The 17,777-nt window shown below is 38.6% G+C and overlaps 2 protein-coding genes across 6 annotated transcripts in view; one reads left to right on the forward strand and one right to left on the reverse strand.

The window, feature by feature from the left end:
* The window catches only part of Slc12a6 (solute carrier family 12 member 6), a 94,175-nt gene extending 83,722 nt beyond the window's left edge, over nucleotides 1-10,453 (forward strand). For all 3 annotated transcript variants that reach the window (XM_027925750.2, XM_071608061.1, XM_027925752.2), the window contains 7 exons: nucleotides 1,879-2,074; nucleotides 2,799-2,968; nucleotides 4,389-4,520; nucleotides 5,083-5,190; nucleotides 5,293-5,477; nucleotides 5,832-5,965; nucleotides 7,375-10,453. In XM_027925750.2, the coding sequence (XP_027781551.1) occupies nucleotides 1,879-2,074; nucleotides 2,799-2,968; nucleotides 4,389-4,520; nucleotides 5,083-5,190; nucleotides 5,293-5,477; nucleotides 5,832-5,965; nucleotides 7,375-7,466 (1,017 nt within the window). In that variant the 3' untranslated portion in view covers nucleotides 7,467-10,453. The remainder of the gene's footprint in view (nucleotides 1-1,878; nucleotides 2,075-2,798; nucleotides 2,969-4,388; nucleotides 4,521-5,082; nucleotides 5,191-5,292; nucleotides 5,478-5,831; nucleotides 5,966-7,374) is intronic.
* On the reverse strand, nucleotides 9,220-16,053 carry Emc4 (ER membrane protein complex subunit 4). Of its 3 annotated transcripts, XM_071608062.1 has the most exons (6): nucleotides 15,846-16,053; nucleotides 15,393-15,507; nucleotides 11,373-11,526; nucleotides 10,933-11,093; nucleotides 10,645-10,700; nucleotides 9,220-9,306 (listed from the first exon to the last, which is right to left on the reverse strand). In XM_071608062.1, exons 1-5 carry the CDS (start codon nucleotides 15,929-15,931, stop codon nucleotides 10,665-10,667), a joined length of 552 nt encoding a protein of 183 aa, XP_071464163.1. In that variant the 5' UTR covers nucleotides 15,932-16,053; the 3' UTR covers nucleotides 9,220-9,306; nucleotides 10,645-10,664. The 3 variants fall into 3 exon arrangements, with proteins under 3 accessions (XP_071464163.1, XP_027781554.1, XP_071464164.1); XM_027925753.2 differs by lacking the exon at nucleotides 9,220-9,306 and having other exon boundaries at nucleotides 10,301-10,700; XM_071608063.1 differs by lacking the exons at nucleotides 9,220-9,306; nucleotides 15,393-15,507; nucleotides 15,846-16,053 and adding an exon at nucleotides 15,279-15,299 and having other exon boundaries at nucleotides 10,301-10,700.
* Nucleotides 16,054-17,777: the final 1,724 nt, after the last annotated feature.

A 17,777-nucleotide genomic window follows, 5' to 3' on the forward strand; every position in this document is an offset into this window, starting at 1 on the left:
CCACATAATCCCAAACTGGATTACAAGCATGTATCACCATGCCCTACCAGTGCTGACTTTTGAACAGTCATCGTTTTAGTCAGCTTTTTTGCTGCTGTGCCAAAAGACATGACAAGAACAATTTTAATGAAAAAAAGTTTTTTGGGGGGTTCACAGTTTCAGAGGTCTACAGACAGCAGACTTCATTTCTTAGGGCCTGAGGTGAGGCAGAACACCATGACAGAAGAGTGTGGTGGAGGAAAGCAGCTCAGGACATGGCATCAGGAAGTAGGGGAGAAATCTGCTCAGCAAGGACAAAATATAAACCCCAAAGGTACACCCCCAGGTACCCACCTTCTGCAGCTACACCCTGCCTACAGTTATTACCAAGATAATCCCCATCATAGGTAATGATTAGGTTAAACCTCTTATAATCCAATAATTTCATTTTTAACCTTTCTTTTTTTAATATTTATTTTTTAGTTATAGGTGGGCACAGTATCTTTATTTTATTATTGTTTTTATTTTTTATGTGGTGCTGAGGATCGAACCCAGTGCCTCACACATGCTAGGTGAGTGCTCTACCACTGAGCCACAGCCCCAGCCCCTCTAACCTTTCTTGTATTGTCTCAAACATGAGCTTTCAGGGAACACCTGATATCGAAACCATAACAGTTATATTCTTCCAGATAATAAGTTTAACCAGAAGACAACTGTCTATTCTTCCTTCCCATTTAAATCATGAGTAAGCTGTAGATTATTAACCCTGAAAATTATTCCCAAATAGATTCCAAACATTGATCTGATCACTGAGAGAAATTAAATAATTAAATCTATCATTTGAACTGTAGGAACAGTTCCTAAATCTTATGACGAGGAGAAAGGAACAACTCTTCTTCCACTTTACCAACTTATGTGATATCATAAGCAAGATTCCTTTATCATTTCTGTTTACTGAATATCTGAGTTCTACCTGAAGAAGGAAGTAGTTTTCTAATATTTATATTTTCCAGCCTTTTCCTTTTTTTTTTTTTTTTTTCCCCTTCCAGTCCTGGGGATTGAACCCAAGGCTTCACACATGCTAGGCAAGCACTTTACCACTTGAGCTACATCCCCAGCTCTAATATTTATTGTAAATGACAGAACTAATCCTGTTGTTGGAAAATTTTCAACTGTATTTCACAATTTTTTCTGGATTTCATTTCAGAATGCTTTGAAACCCTAAAAACCAGAAATACTAAGAAACATTAAAATGATGATCAAAATTCATAAAAAGAGCACAAGATTGCAAGTCACAGTTCTTATCCTCCTATACCACTGACTTAATCTTTGCTTTGAAAAATTAGATCCATCTTCTACACCATTATTCCTTTCCCTTTTCCATAAAGAGGGTTAAATGAAATAAAAATATCAGTAATAATCACCATTGAAATGTCAAAAAGGATACAGAATGGGAGAAGCAACAAGGAAAACTTACCTAGGAAAATCCTGAAGAGATACTGAATCATCAGATTGAATTTCTGAAAGTGAAGTCAGTGCATTACTATAACTGAAGAAGGAAAGAGATCATGTTCACACTTGTGAACTCTCTTGGTCATTAAGAAAGTAGTTTGAGTATTTGCTTTGTTGAATATTTGCTTTGTGGGGCTCCCTATTCTCAAGTTTTTGATATGTTATAAAGGAAGAAAAGCAGAATAGAGAAAAAAGTGGTGAAACTCCCAGTAGACTACCAGCACTGAAAGGTGAAAAGGACAAAGGATGATATTTCAGTGGAATAATTTTAATTTTTTGGACTTTAAACGTTTAAAAAGAGATGGGGAGTATCATATGGAGAAGGAATAATGATTTTAATGGTCTAGGGAAAAGCAATTCATTATTGAGGTTTTGTGTTTCTTTCAGACCATTAAGCACCTAATGGAGGCAGAGAAGGTAAAAGGATTCTGCCAGCTGGTGGTGGCTGCCAAGCTGAGAGAAGGCATTTCCCACCTCATCCAGTCATGTGGCCTTGGGGGCATGAAGCACAACACAGTGGTGATGGGCTGGCCCAATGGTTGGCGGCAAAGTGAAGATGCTCGTGCTTGGAAGACTTTTATTGGTACAAAACATTTTCCATATTAACCTAAAGGCCCAAATTGGGAATAGAGTTGAATCCCTTTTACACCAACCTTAGCCCCTAACCTTCTAAAGTAAGCATTATGCCATTGCTGAAGCATGGTCTTATGAGGCCACCTAAAAAACTACTAGTGTTAATGACCTGATTTTACCTATCCTCTCCAGCTTTACATTTATATTCATGAGTTGTTTAGTTCTATCAAGTATTGGGCTAGGAATTATCTCCAGAATTGCCATGTTTTCACTTATGATTTTTTGTACTTATATCCTCACATGAATTGGAGGATAGTCCTTCAGCATCAAAGTCTCCCAACTTCACTTATGCCTCCTTGAAAGTGTAGTAATAAGAGTATATCTAGTAAAGTAAACCATGATCCTCAATCCAAATCAGCTAGCTATTCAGATTTCTCTCAGTGAGTTTAGTTACTTAATGGAGTATAATCTATACTATACTATATGTATTTGGGCATCTTTTGCTCAAAGAAATGTAATCCTTGGGCTGGGGATGTGGCTTAAGCGGTGGCATGCTTGCTTGGCATGCGTGCGGCCCAGGTTCGATCCTCAGCACCACATACAAACAAAGGTGTTGTGTCTGCTGAAAACTAAAAATTCTCTCTCTCTCTCTCTCAAAAAAGAAAAAAAAGAAATGTAATCCTTATTTTCCTGACCCAGTGGGAAATAAAGCAAACCTATTTTTTTCTCCCTAGGAACAGTTCGAGTGACAACTGCCGCCCATCTTGCCCTGTTGGTAGCTAAAAACATCTCCTTCTTTCCCAGCAATGTGGAACAGTTTTCTGAGGGCAACATTGATGTGTGGTGGATTGTGCATGATGGGGGGATGCTCATGCTTTTACCATTCCTACTGAAACAGCACAAGGTATTTTAGGCAACTTTAAGTCTTTCTCCCTTCTGTCTTGTTTGACTATACAAATTCTTTCTTGATTATGTAGTGTTGTGGCTTAAAATCAAAAAGTCAGGCATTATTCTTGAGTTTTCCATAACCCAGTTTCAAACTTTACGAGAAATAGGTTTTTTTAAATAATTGATAACAATCTAACTTAAAATGTAAGCCAGAAAATAAAGTTTCCCTTTGGAAAAAACAGTAATGTGTGAACACATATTAAAAAGAAAAGTTTCTAAAGGAAGTATAAGGGGTGTGTGTGTGTGTGTGTGTGAGTGAGAGAGAGAGAGAGAGAGAGAGGTACTCATTCTTTGGTAAGACTAGGTAGATTGAAATTAAATTAGTCTTGTATCATTAATGTACTGTCTGAATAAAGCATCCTCTTAATGTATCACAAGTGAGGATACATTGATATGTTATTTTCCTCAAACATCAAACAAGAAATCATTTCTTCAGTGCACCCATCATAGCTGATTGTCCTCTAATCAGCTTTGACACTGTTTATCAATCAGAGGTGGCATCATATCCCACATATTGAGGGCTCAGTCCCACAAAATGACCCTCCCATTTCTTCTACCAATTACAGGCCCCAGGTTTGATTTACCTAATGCTTGTGACTGACCTGCTGTAAATGAGGGTTCCTATGACCTCCTCCTTGTTCTAGAGTGGCTTACAGAACTGAGAAACACTTTATTCCATTTACTGGATTATTATAAAGAATATTATAATCAAAGGATGCAGATGAAGAGATGCACAAGGCATATGGGGAGAGGCATGAGTTTTCATGCCCTTTCTGAAGCCATCATGTTCAGCTATCTAGAAGTTCCCTGAACCCAGTTCTTTAGGGATTTCATAGAGGCTTTATTACATAGGAATTGTTCATCAAATCATTGGCTATTGGTGATCGATTTAACCTTCTATCCCTCTGTCCTCCTAAGTAGTTGTGGATTTGGGCTGAAAGTTCTAACCCACTAATCTGCCTCAGTCTTTCTGGTGACCTGCCCTGCTTCTGAAGCTATGCAGAGGCTGCTAGCTATGGTCCAGCTCATTGGCATACAAAAACATACTTAGCACCATGAAGATGCAAAGGATTTTAGGAGTCATATGCTAAGAAATAGTGACATATACACAGATAGTGTATATTTCACAATATCACAAGAGACATCTTTTCTTTCTTTGTCAGTTTTTTCTTATTATGGAATCAAGAACTCCTTAAAACTATATTTAATGTGTTTCTTAGTTAATCTTTTGCCCTAATACAATAACATACCAAGCAAGGAACAAATATCCTCATGCCTATAGCAGGGTTGTTTTAAGTCAAAATGCCTCATGTTTTAGAAAATAACTTTAATTCTGCCTTGCATCTGTTTTCCATATACATATGGCATTCTGTCAGGTGTGGCGAAAATGCAGCATACGGATCTTCACAGTAGCTCAACTAGAAGATAACAGTATCCAGATGAAAAAAGACCTGGCCACCTTCCTGTATCATCTGCGCATTGAAGCAGAGGTGGAAGTGGTGGAGATGGTAAGAAAGCGGAGTTTCAGATAGAGGTGACCACTACTCTCCCAACCCCAACCCTATCTTCCTAGAACCTTTTTTGGTTTGGGAAATTATTCAGCTATAAATGTGAATTAATCCCTTACTTCCAATAAAATTCTAATTTGTTGGCCTAAATAAGTAGAATACATAATGTATGTTTGGTAATACTTTTTGGTTTTGCTTTCCGTTTATTATACAGCTCTTATATTTCTGCCAGATTCTTTTCTGCCTAATATATTTTTAATTCATTCTTAAATTCACACACAATGAGACTTATGTGTGAAAAATACAGACCAGGGTTTGTGTTTTGTGTTTCAAGGAAACACATGTAATAGATAGATTACAGAAAATATTCAAAGCCTCTGGATTTGATTTATAACCCCAAACTAATGTGTCTTTGTAGATCAGAGACTAGACAGAATAGAGGTGAAAGGTTGATATTGTGATATATTTTCTGATTTAAGATACTGAATGGAAGTAAAAATGTGTGGTCTATCCTTCTTTCTCCTTTGTGCATTTTGCCCACTTTGTGTGATGTCTGTGGCAGCATGACAGTGATATATCAGCTTATACTTATGAGCGCACGCTGATGATGGAGCAACGGTCCCAGATGCTCCGGCACATGAGGCTATCCAAAACAGAACGGGACAGGGAGGTGAGACTTTGTTGCATGAATTTAAAATCCCATTTTTTTTTTTTCAAAATAGCTGAAGCATGAGAGAATATTAGGTAGAATAACTTTGTTGGACCTTCCCAGGCACAGTTGGTGAAAGACCGGAATTCAATGCTACGACTGACCAGCATTGGCTCTGATGAGGATGAAGAGACAGAAACCTATCAGGAGAAGGTGCACATGACTTGGACAAAAGACAAGTACATGGCATCCCGGGGACAAAAAGCCAAGTCAATGGAAGGATTCCAAGACCTACTTAACATGCGTCCGTAAGTTTTCTCTCAGAAGCTTATCATGTAAAACAGTATCCTAGTCAGTGACACAGATGTGACTGACTGAACACATAGGATGAATTCTGTTCATTTCACCCACATCCAACCATTTCTCTATTGTTTGCCTATGCATATTAGTGTACACAATACCATCTTCTTTCTCTTCACATAGTTCATCTCTATACTGTTAGCTTATTAAATGAGAAAACTCGGGATTTACTATCATAAGGAAATTATTTTACTTATCACATTATCCTTAGTTAAGTTAAAAAAGCTTTGGACCTCAAGTTTTTAAAATTCAATTGTAACTATTTTCTTTCTGCTTTAACTGTCTGTTTCTTCCCCACCCAGGGACCAGTCCAATGTAAGACGAATGCATACAGCAGTGAAGCTCAATGAGGTTATAGTTAACAAGTCCCATGAAGCAAAGCTGGTTTTGTTGAATATGCCAGGGCCACCCCGAAACCCTGAGGGTGATGAAAACTGTATCCTTTTTGAAAGTGGAACCACCAGTTGGGAAAATCTTATTAGCTCATTTCTTAGATGAGACATCTAGGAAACCATAAAAGTTATTGTCTATGCCCCACTTTCCCTCTTTGAGGAACTCAGACTTTTAAAGTCTTAGGCAAGGATTCTTACAAAGTGGTAAGACTGATTAATCTCCTTTTGGGAAGTTGGGGATGCAATATATTCTCTCTGAACCCTAAAGACTTTTTAGTTGATGTCTTATATTAAATGACCATCCTAGAGACAGAATATCCACATTCTTTTTTCTATCCATTTTGCAAAGCCTTTTTCTTTTGGATGGAGTTAGCAGAGAAGCAGCTGAGAATGGAGACTCAAAGTTAAGAAAGAAAAAAGGGATTTTCCCTAATACTTTCATCCCAGAATTGTTTTAATTGGAAACTTTCAGCATTGCAACAACACAGACTAGCCCATTCCTGCCATTACAGAAAAGAGGTTTAAAAATGGAAAAAAAAAAAAAAAAGAGGAGGGGCGCTGGGGTTGTGGCTCAGCAGTAGAGCGCTCGCCTCACACATGGGTTCGATCCTCAGCACCACATAAAAATAAACGAAATAAAGGTATTGTGTCCAACTACAAGTAAAAAAAAAAAAAAAATGAAAAAAGAAGTGGCAGGAAAATCTGACTTGAATGGCTTCACTTAGAAATTATTGGGTGCTCTCTGGATTGTTGTGAGGTAGTTGGGTTTTTTTTTTTTTTTTTTTTTGCATTTTTATCATTTAGAATAACATTACTATGGACTCCCTCATTTCTTAATAACATTAGAAAATATCTAATAAATAGAAGAATCTTATATATGCAAAGGTATTATATCCCTGGATTACTTCACAGGGTTAATGAATCAAAAATTCAGACTTGGGGCTGGGATTTGTGGCTCAGTGGTAGAGCACTCGCCTACATGGGCGGGACCCGGGTTCTATCCTCAGCACCACATAAAAATAAAGGCATTACGTTGTGTCCATTTACACCTAAAAAATAAATTTAAAAAAAAATTTTTAAAAAGTTCAGACTTAGCTGAGCACAGTGGCACACACCTGTAATCTCAGCAGCTCGGGAGGCTGAGGCAGGAGGATTGCAAGTTCAAAGCCAGCCTCAGCAAAAGAGAGGTGCTAAGCAACTCGGTGAGACTCTTGTCTCTAAATAAAATATAAAATAGGGCTGGGATGTGGCTCAGTGGTCAAGTGCCCCTGAGTTCAACCCCTGGTACCAAAACAAAACAAAAACAAACAAAAAAAAAAAAACAAATGTTCAGACTTCTCCAAGTCTGACTATATAATTAAGAAGCATGCTGTTATCAGATAATACCAGATAAGAGATGCCAGGTTGTAAAGTGAACTTTTCTGCCTGTTTGTCTCCTTGACAAATTCTGAAGACATGGAGTTTCTAGAAGTACTCACCGAGGGACTAGAACGAGTCCTCCTTGTCCGGGGTGGTGGCAGTGAAGTGATCACCATTTACTCATAATCTGCTCCGGAATGACTCTGCTTGGTCTTTCATTTTCTAAAAGGCTTCCATCCTCCATGGAAAAGTGATGGTTCTTATTACCACACTCACTCAACTAGAGTCCTGTGTTCTGTACACGTAACACTGAACTTTTGATGAGCTGAGCCTCCAGTACTTGTTCAAGAATACTTATAGATCTGTTCTTGGCTCCCTTATAATGACAGAAGCAGCAAATACTCCTTCAATATCAGAAGAATGATCAAGTCCCAAAACCATTCAGTACCAAGAGAAGGCAAGTTAGGATTAACAAAGCCAATAAATGGGAACCTTTTAGCACTGTTGAAGACAGCAGCATGATAAAAGGAATGCTAGAAATTCAACTAAAGACAAAAAGCAAGTTCACAGCCAACATTAAAGATGAGTCTCAGAAGTCATGGTTCAATGATAACACCACAGGGGTAACTGCCAGAGACAGCCTCACCTTACTAAAGAATTTGTGGCTAGGTGTATGGGAGCCTATTATCCTTGTGAAAATAACCAGTGGCAAGCCAAGATGTAAACCTTTTATAGCTAATTATTTCTTTAGTGTACCTTCTGTTCTCTAGGACTCTGTTAGGGTACATAATCTACAAAACACGAAACATGGCAGCAGCCTCTCCTTCTCCCTCAAAAACAAGATTGCCCCAGAATGTCAGGTTTAAGTATCTACACTGTGTCCATGTATATTTCAGCTGTTTGTTTCTCTTAGCTCAAAACAAATTCTGTGGTTGTAACACAGGCACTGTTACCACACACACACACAAAAAAAAAATTAAGGATTGGTCTCTTTCAGGTTCTTTAAATGGCTAAACTAAGGAAATTCCAAGGAGTAGCTATTAAAATTTACCCAAGTAGTCTCTGGTTATCTATGCGACAAGGGCAAAATATACAAGCTGTTATGTAGAAACAGGTCATGATGCACATTGGCCACTAGGTTCTCCTTTCCTTCTTTTTATGCCTCAAGTTACTAGGCCTGGATCAAGAACCCTTGAGGAACAAATACTAGGAAGACTGGCTAATATCATTCTCTGAAAGCTCTGGACTGTCTTTAAAAGGGGGAATTCAGCAATGGAACTGGAAGTTCTAGAGCCATACCGTTTCCATAGTGCCAAAGTTATCAAGCTGCTACTCTCCTTACCTACTTAAAAATGCATACAAATTGACAATGGCCTGATTCAAGAAAATTTGTTTTCACTAAGTAATCTATGGCCTCATCCCTAAGGTTATAGACTTGAGGCACTCAACTAAATGGCCCAAATACGAGCATTTCCCCCCTTTTCCTTTTATTCTTCATTCTGACTGAAGAAATTTGGCTCTGAAGTATTATCCAAGCCACCAGTCTTCTTTTTTTTTTTCCAGAAAGTTCTAAATGTGCCAAGGAAATACTTTTACAAACTCATCTTTTTATTTTACTAATTTACTTATCACAAAACACCTGGCTTATCAGCATAGGGAAACTATGTGTGTGGCTAAGCAGTAATTTCAAATATGTGAAATTTTCATTTCTTGTACAAGATGGGTATTTAAGAAACTGTCTTCTTTCCTGTATTCACAGCTGCTTTTAATTTCACTTTATTAATGATAAATAGTGCCACTCTTTTTTGATTACCCAGTGAGATTTGGAATAAGCTCTCAGTCACAAATAATTCTTTTGACACACAGGGACAAAGAAGAAAATCGTTCAGTATGGCTTAAGAAATTAAGTCATTTTGATTTATGGCTTAAGAAATTAAGTCATTTCCTTTTGCTCTTCTTTCAAACTTCAGGCCCATTTGTGGGTAGCAAAGCAGACAGTATCTTATGTCTTTTTTTCTGCTCCTTCCTGCGGGGAATAGAAATTTTGTTTACAACTCCCATTGCAACACTCCACTGCTTAGTTGAGTATAGTAGTAATGGGTCAGGTCCCCTAGGACCTAAGATCTTCAAGACTCCAATACTGTAAAGGTCATCCTGCCCAGGAATTTCCCAAAATTTACACATACTCCTGGCCAAAGTTATATACATATTTTTCCTATACAGAATAAATATGGGCAGAAAATAAGGTAATTTTAGAAGTGCTATTTGTGGTTGGAACTCTGTAAGAATCTTTTAAAGGGAGGAGGGAATTAGTGACTTATTAACAATGCCACTACCTTAATCCCTAAAATACGAAATCACTGTTACATGGAAAAATGGTTATTAGGCCAGATTTATATTCATCTGTCTAGAGCATTTCACGTCTATGTGTTGCTTATGTTGTCTGTCTACAAAATGTCTTGTCTGGTTTAATCACTGCAAATAAAGCAATACTGAAAACTTGATGAGAGAATGCACCTTAGGGGAAGGGGCTTTTGTTTCAAGAGGGAAGACAAAGACCTCCTGCTTTGGGGGCAAGATCCAGCTTTTAAGTCTTACCAGGGCAGGATAATATATAATTTCTCCTACTGCTGGCTCTCTGCCTTCCATAGCTATCTTAAAAGCTGAAGTTTGAACTGCAGTGTCTGTTTGACAGGTTCCTTGTGGCAGGAGAAAGATCACTGCTCTTTATCTTCCATTGCCTCTGATCTTTGTGGCCCCAGGGATCCCACCAATCCTCATTCCCCCTAAACATGATAAAAATTCTTTATTGTGTGTATTAAAATAACAGTTACACTGTAAGCATATTTATGTGTTCTTTTTTCTGGTTTATTTTTCTTTTCATCATGTATAATTTGAATCCAGCATTAGTTCCATCCATGAGTGTCTCCAACAGAATTTTTATGTCCCAACTTGTGTTAAATAGAAGTGAACTATTAAGGAAAATAGATTTATTAAAGGAAATTTGTGAAACTTTTAAGTATTGTTTTCAACCATTTAATTTATTAAAAGGAGATGCTGCTACGGCTTTTGATTTAGCAGCAACCACTCTTTTGTTTACATAGAGTTCTGGTTTTATTTGTTTTGCTCTGTACTGCAAACATAAATAAAGTTTTCTACATTATTTTCAGTCAGGGGTTGTGGTATAGTTTCTTTGTGTTTGTAGTAATATACACATTGTCCTTCTATGATTTGTCTCCTGACCATGGAGAAGAGAGCTTTTTGGTTCTTTTCAATATGAGTGAGAGTACTTTAAAAAAAAAAGTATACTTAGGGAGCCAGTGGGCTTAAAGAAGGATGTAAATGAGGCCAAATATATAGGCACCTGGTGCTTCCTTCTCAGGTTCACAAAAGTAATCCTCCACCACTGAACTCCATTCTCTGGAAGAAGAAACAGTAAACAGGTAAGTGGTGAATAAGTGTTGAAATAACTTTCTGAATCAGTATTTTAATCACAAGTTCTATTATATCTTATCATTTAAAAAAATCTTCCAAACACCTAATAGCTTTTCTTAAGAAATAAATTCTAATACCAACTCTTAATTCTCTACCATCATATGAGTCAGCTATTCACTGTACAAATGCCTCAAATTTGACTTTTCTTTTACCTTACCTCAGGGGGCTCAATGAAGGCTAACCAGTCTGATGCATGTGTAGGCAGTAGTCCCATAGACTGACACTTGTAAACAGCCAATGCCAAACCCATTAGGTTCCCAATGAGATAGACCAAACCCTGAAGAAACTTCTGGCTTGAACTCTCTAGCATCTTGAAAGCTGTTGGGGGTAACAGAAGTTGTCAAAACCAAAACAACCTTCCTTTTTCAATATGAATCAAATCAATCATATATATTAATATTTAGATAAGCCCAAAATAAGACAGCAAATAGGATCACTAAAGGTGAACAGAATATTGTGAGCAGCATTGTTTTCCCCTCCATTTCACCACGACTATCATCACCAGCCTGCATACCTTTTGGTAAAAAAAAAAAATTATGCCTAAGACTTTAAATTCTTAAAACATAGGGAAGGGTTTATTATTTCAAAAATACTTACTGGCTGAAATGGCCATAAGTGCTTGAATGGGTCGCCAGGCCATCATACACACCATCATAGTAGGGAAGATGGATATAGTATTTCCTGCCATGTACATGATGAAGAGGTTCATAGGAATCTGCTTGAGGGGACCCAAGGCGATGTCCCAGCAGCGCTAAAACAAGCACAGTTATAACCTTTCATCAATACCCTCAATCCCACATTTACTGCATCAGTGATGCTAAAGTCAAATGAACAGAATTCCCAATTCCCTGCTTCTAAGCTGACTCAATTCCACCACCTCTTCCTTTCTCCATGTTGCCACAGGAAGCTCCTTTCCATTAAAGGTATAAGATAGCCTCACCATCTGTTAGTTTTCCCCATAAGATTTCCAGTCATCTTTTTCTTGTGATTTTGGCTAAAGAAAAGATTTTCCTGCTTTTGTCCTTGAACTTCTGCATATATCACTGTCCCTTTTACAACTAAAGAAATAGAAAACTCCACATGCTGGGAGATTAGCACACCTTAACAACAGAACAGGCAGGGGCTGGGGTTATAGCTCAGTGGTAGAACACTTGCCTAGCCTGTGTGAGACATTGGGTTTGATCCTCAGCACCACATAAAAATAAATAAAACAAAGGTATTATGAAAAAATTGTTTTGAAAAGATAACAGGCAAGTCAAGACACAGACGATTTGAATGACATAAACGAACTTTCACATATAACACTGTACCCAACAATTACGGAATTCATATTCTTTTCAAACATCAGATAGTTAGAAAAACTGGCCACTTGCTGAGCCATGTATGAAAATCTCAATGTCACAGAACTCAAAATATACAGTGTTCTTTGACTATAATGCAACTAAGCTAGAAATCAAAAGGTAACTAGAAAATTCCTTATATTTAGAAATTAACAAATGTATACTAATCCATGAATGCTATCAAAATGGAAAATAGAAATGTTAATTGGAAACAAAAATGCTGCATTAAAACTTGTATACAGTTAGAGCTGTAATATATTTATAATCTTAAGTACATATCAGAAGACTTAGTGAGGCTCTGTCTCAAAAAGGGCTGGGAATGTACCTCAGTGGAAAAGCACCCTGGGTTCAATCCCCAGTACAAAAAAAAAAGCTAGAAAAAGAACAAACTAGCTAGCTGGGCATGGTAGCATACGCCTATAATCCCAGTGACTTGGGAGGCTGAATCAAGATGATCAGAGTTTCAAAGCCAGCCTCAGCAACTTAGGCTCTAAGCAACCTACTGACACCCTGTCTCAAAATTTAAAAAAGGGGAGGGGAGGCTAGGGATGTGGCTCAGTGATTAAGCAGGTTCAATCCCTGGTACCAAGAAAGAACAACAAAGAAACTTAGGAAAAAAACAGACTTTTTTTTGGTACTGGGGGACTGAACCCAGGGGCACTTTACCACTGATCGCCATCCCCAGACCTTTTTATTATTTTGAGAAAGGGTCTCATTAAATTGCTAGCCTCAAAACTGAAGCTCCTGCCCCAACCTCCCAAGTTGCTGGGATTACATGCATGCACGGCTGCCCTTGGCTAAAGTTAGAGAAAAAAAAAAAAAATTCCTATCATGTATTCATACACTTTAATGTACCAAGATGAAAAATTACAGGATAATGGGCTAGGGATGTGACTTGGTGGTAGTGTTTGCTTAGCATGCACAAGGCTCTGAGTTTGATCCCCAATACTGTACAAAAATAAATAAATAAATAATGCATATTGAGAAAAGATTGATAATAGCTCTGTCATTTTCATGTTGTGAAGATCACATGCATTTCATGAATGCATGAACAAAGACTGTGTAATGCAGAGCAACATTAAGGCCAAGAAAGAAGTAAGAAAAGGAAAGAAAGTGCTATGTACTACTCTAGGCACTTAGGATATATCCAACAAAATCCTGTTCTCATGGAGCTTACAAGAGTGATAAGGCCAATGGGCAATAAAAAAAAAAAATAACTATTATATGATATATTCATAGCATATGTTAATGATATGGAGAAATAGGAAAACAAGATAGGGAGTACCATAAGGGTAGGCTTCATTAAGACCAAAACATTTGAGAGATGTAAAGGTGATAGGCAAGAAGATCTGGAAGAAGAGCATCCAAAAAATAGGGAAGAGCAAATACAAAAAACCTGACATGGGCACTTGTCTTGCTGTCTTTAGAGAGCAGCAGGGAAGCCATTATGACTAAAGTGAAATCAATAATCAATAAAGGGTAGAAGATGAGGTCAGAGATGTTCCAGGGGTTTGACCAATGCAGAGTTATATAGAACATTATAAAGACTGGGCTTTTATGTTGAAAAAATGGGGACCTATAGGAGGATTCAGAATAGGAATGATCTGACTTATATTTTAAAATGATGTTGACTGTTGTGATGAGAATAAACTACAGAGGGCTAGGTATAAGTAACAAGACCAGTTAGAATTCTACTGCAAAAAGGAATACAAGACATTTTTTTGGAGATGAAAAATATGTTCTCTTTTAAGATGGTGATTTCATGGTGGTACACCACTATTAAAGCTCATCAAATATTACCCTTTAGAGGTTCCCAGCTGAGGGCAATTTGTCTCCTGGGAGACATTTAGAATGCTGGAAATGTGTAATTGTTACAACTAGGGAAGGGCACTACTGCCATCTAATAGGTAGAGCAGGGATACTGAACATCTTACAGTGCACAGTACAGTTCCCCCACAACAAGAAGTATTAACCACCACTTGTCAACAATGCTGAGGTTGATAAACCATGCTTTAGTTGAATGCAGTTTACTGTACATAAACTACAATTTGGAAGAATTTATATGTACATATATATTTTATCATATATCTTTGATTTTTTTTAGTCTCTTGCAAAAATCTGGATGAGAGGGCTGGGGTTGTGACTCAGTGGTACAGTGCTTGCCTAGCATGTGTGAGGCACTGGGTTTGATCCTCAGCACCACATAAAAAAAAAATCTAAATGAGAGATAGTGGCTAGGACCAGGATGATAAAGACAAGAAGTAGTAGGCCTGTCTTGGTGGTGAAAGCCTGTTAATCATAGTAACTAGAAAGGTTAAGTCAGGAGGATGGTAAATTCAAGGCCAGCCTCAGCAACTTAAGTTGGCCGTTTCTCAAAAAAAAAAATTTTTTTAAAAAAACAACATACAGGGATACAGCCACATAATGTTTATTCACAATATACAATTCACAATAGCTAAACTGTGGAACCAACCTATATGCCCTTCAGTAGATGAATGGATGAAGAAAATGTGGTATATATACACAATGGAATATTACTCAGTAATAAAAGAGAATAAAATCATGGCATTGGATATGGAGAAATAGGAAAAATAAAATAGCAATAAGAGAGAATAAAATGGTAAATGGATGGAGTTGGAGAATATAATGCTAAGTGAAGTTAGCCAATCCCTAAAAACCAAATGCTGAATGTTCTCTAATATAAGGAGGCTGATTCATAGTGGGATTGGGAAGGGGAGCAGGGAAGATTAGAGGAACTCTAGATAGGGCAAAGGGAAGGGAGGGGCAAGAGGGTAAAAAAGATGGTGGAATGAGATGGACATCGTTAACCTAAGTACATGTATGAAGACATGATAACAAATTAGAATAAAAAACAAAAGGGGGGGGGTGCTGGAGATGTGGCTCACTGGTTAAGCGCCCCTGGATTCAATTCCTTAAAAAAATAGTAATAGGATTTGGGATCTGTTTTGAAGGTAATATCTTGACAGTATGGATGCGTGGTGTCAGGGAACTAGCATAAAAAAGGACGACTTAAGCTGGAAAGCCTTGCCACCAGCAGATCATTTTGCAACTATTTCCTAATACCTTGCCTTAATGAATGTCTTTTACTTTTCCAACTGTTAAGCACTATTGGAGCTGTTATGTAAACTACTGTAATACTTACTGCATGCGGTGTAGCTCCCATTCATTATAAATGGGTTCTACAGTAATGCTACTTGGGAGAGGCGGGTAGGTCCTGACTGGCTCCAGGACTAGGGTAACATCTATACCTCTGTACCTTCTCCACCAGGATCCGGTCTGTCTCCTGCACGCTGGTATCAGGCACTTGCTTGTCCAAGTAACCGACTGGGTATAGTGAGTCTCCCTGGCTACTGCCGCGGTCACTTCGGCCCCTGAAGAACCAAACCAAGAGACTAAAGCTGCAACTTCCCAAACTTTATATCCTTCAGTTCTTGTTCTACCAATCATAATAATAAAGAGCCTCAGATGCACTACCCAGATTAGGCCAAGTGCTCAGATGGGCTCGTCAGTCCCTTTGCCAATTGGGAAGACTAAAATAAATATCCTTAGGGAAAGGTAACCTGCACGATAGAGAAGCTGCTACCTCCCCAGGTGACGTCTGTCTGCCACCCAGCCTTTTCAGAGAATGCGCCTCAGGATGAGGCTGGGGAAGTTCTAAAGTTCTAAAGCTGGTGATGACTCTAAAGTCGAGCTTGATCCAGGCGCTCACCTGCTGCCTCCTCCAGGCCCGCTCAGTTCAATGGCCCATTTGAACCGCCGGCCTCGGTTGGCCACCAAGCTTCCTTGGGCCGTCATGCCAACGGCCGCTTCCTAAGGTTGCGAAGCCTCAAACAGAAGCTGACTCCTAACTCAGGACCCACTAGCGGCGCAGCCCACCGGCTTCTAACCTCGGCGTCTCCCTCGGCAAGCTCACTTCCGGCGTGTGGATATAGACGTCACTTCCGCCCCAGAAATTGGCCACCGGGTAAGACTGACGACTAGGAGCTTGGATGTAGAAAATCAGAGGAGAGAGTCTTATACAGCTTCCGAAAGCTTCTCCGGTAGACTTGTTATGTGTTCTCTGATCTCCGAGGTTACAGTGCACAAGCAAAGTTCATACCTCCTGTGTTAGTAATTGAAGTCATGGAAAGCTCTTGACCTCCATTCCTACGTGCTCCTGGTAACACAGTATTCAAATCCTGGCTCCACCACTAATTGTGTGACCTTGAGCGAGTTATTTAGTAGATTCCAAATACTGCTTGTCCATGGTGTAAGTAACCTTGCTAAGTAGATCTGCCTCCTTTCTGCACAAAAGCAAAGTGGCAATGGAAAGGTATAGGGGCTTGGGATTCACGTGGCCAGCCCCCCACCCCCCGCCTTTTTTTTTTTTTTTTTTTTTTTTAAGGACAGATCTCTCTTAAGTTACCCAGGCTGGTCTCAAACTTGTGGTCCTCTTGCCTCAGCTTCCCGAGTAGCTGGAATTACAGGCGTAGGCCACCGTACCAGGATTCCCATGACCTCCGTTTGAATCCTGACTTCACCACTTAACTAATTTTGTCACCTTTGGCAAGTTAAGTCCATTATTTCAACTTCCTCGTATGTAAAAATTAATTCTTCCTATTTTCAAGGTTTGTTGTCAGATTAAATTGTACCTGCTTCAGATGCCTAATTTGTTTTTCAAGTATCATTACATAATCTACATCATTATTCCTGGTTAATGGATTCTGTATTCAGTTGTGTACCCATGTCATAATTTTTTTGTTGTTGTTGTATTTTATTTAGAGACAGGGTCTCACTGAATTGCTTATTAGCACCTCACCATTGCTGAGGCTGGCTTTGAACTCTCTATTCTCCTCTCTCAGCCTCCTAAACCGCTGGGATTACAGGCATGCCCCACTGCGCCAGACGAACATTTAGGTTTTTTCCCTATCTCCCTACCACTTTTCTGAACCAATGGTACTGAGCATCCTTGTAGTACATCTTGTCTTAGTTCCTTAGGTTATACCCCAGGGACTGTGGTTTGCTACATCAAAGAGCTTTCACATTTTAAAAGAATTTTCATTTTCATTTAAAATGCCCATTAGTAAAATCTACATCATTGACATTCTACCGTCTTTATAAGTTTTTTAATTAGCAGTTCAAAAATGGTACTGTATTTTTTAAAATTTGTATTTCTTCGTAAATTACTTGACAACTGGAATTTGACAGAAGGGGGTACAGTGAGAGTGTGGTTGGGGGTAAGACTGAAAAGAGCCTCCTTGGCCAACTAAAGAATTTAGATGCTTGAAGATGATGGTAATATAAAACACTGAAGATTTTCACCTCCACTTTGTTTTCCAGTTTTACAAATTGGAAGTTTAATAGCAGACTGTTTAAGGCAGAAATAGAAAAAGTCTTTCCCCCTTCAATCCATTCTAAAATGTGTATCCATCTGATCATAGGAAGACCCAGCATGTAGATTGCCTTCCCTGATTCCCTTCTTTTCTGCTTTACCACGTTGTCTCTGATGAACCTTTAAGATTCATCTTAAGCTTCACTAGGGCCTTGGCCCTACTGGACATTCCTCTGTCCCAGTATATATTGCCTAATAGCACTTAACCACTTGGCATTGTTGTGTGTTGTCACACCCTGAACACTTACCTCTAACCCCCATGCCCTACGC

The sequence above is a fragment of the Marmota flaviventris genome, chromosome 2 (assembly GCF_047511675.1).
Source record: "Marmota flaviventris isolate mMarFla1 chromosome 2, mMarFla1.hap1, whole genome shotgun sequence".
Lineage (NCBI taxonomy): Eukaryota > Metazoa > Chordata > Mammalia > Rodentia > Sciuridae > Marmota > Marmota flaviventris.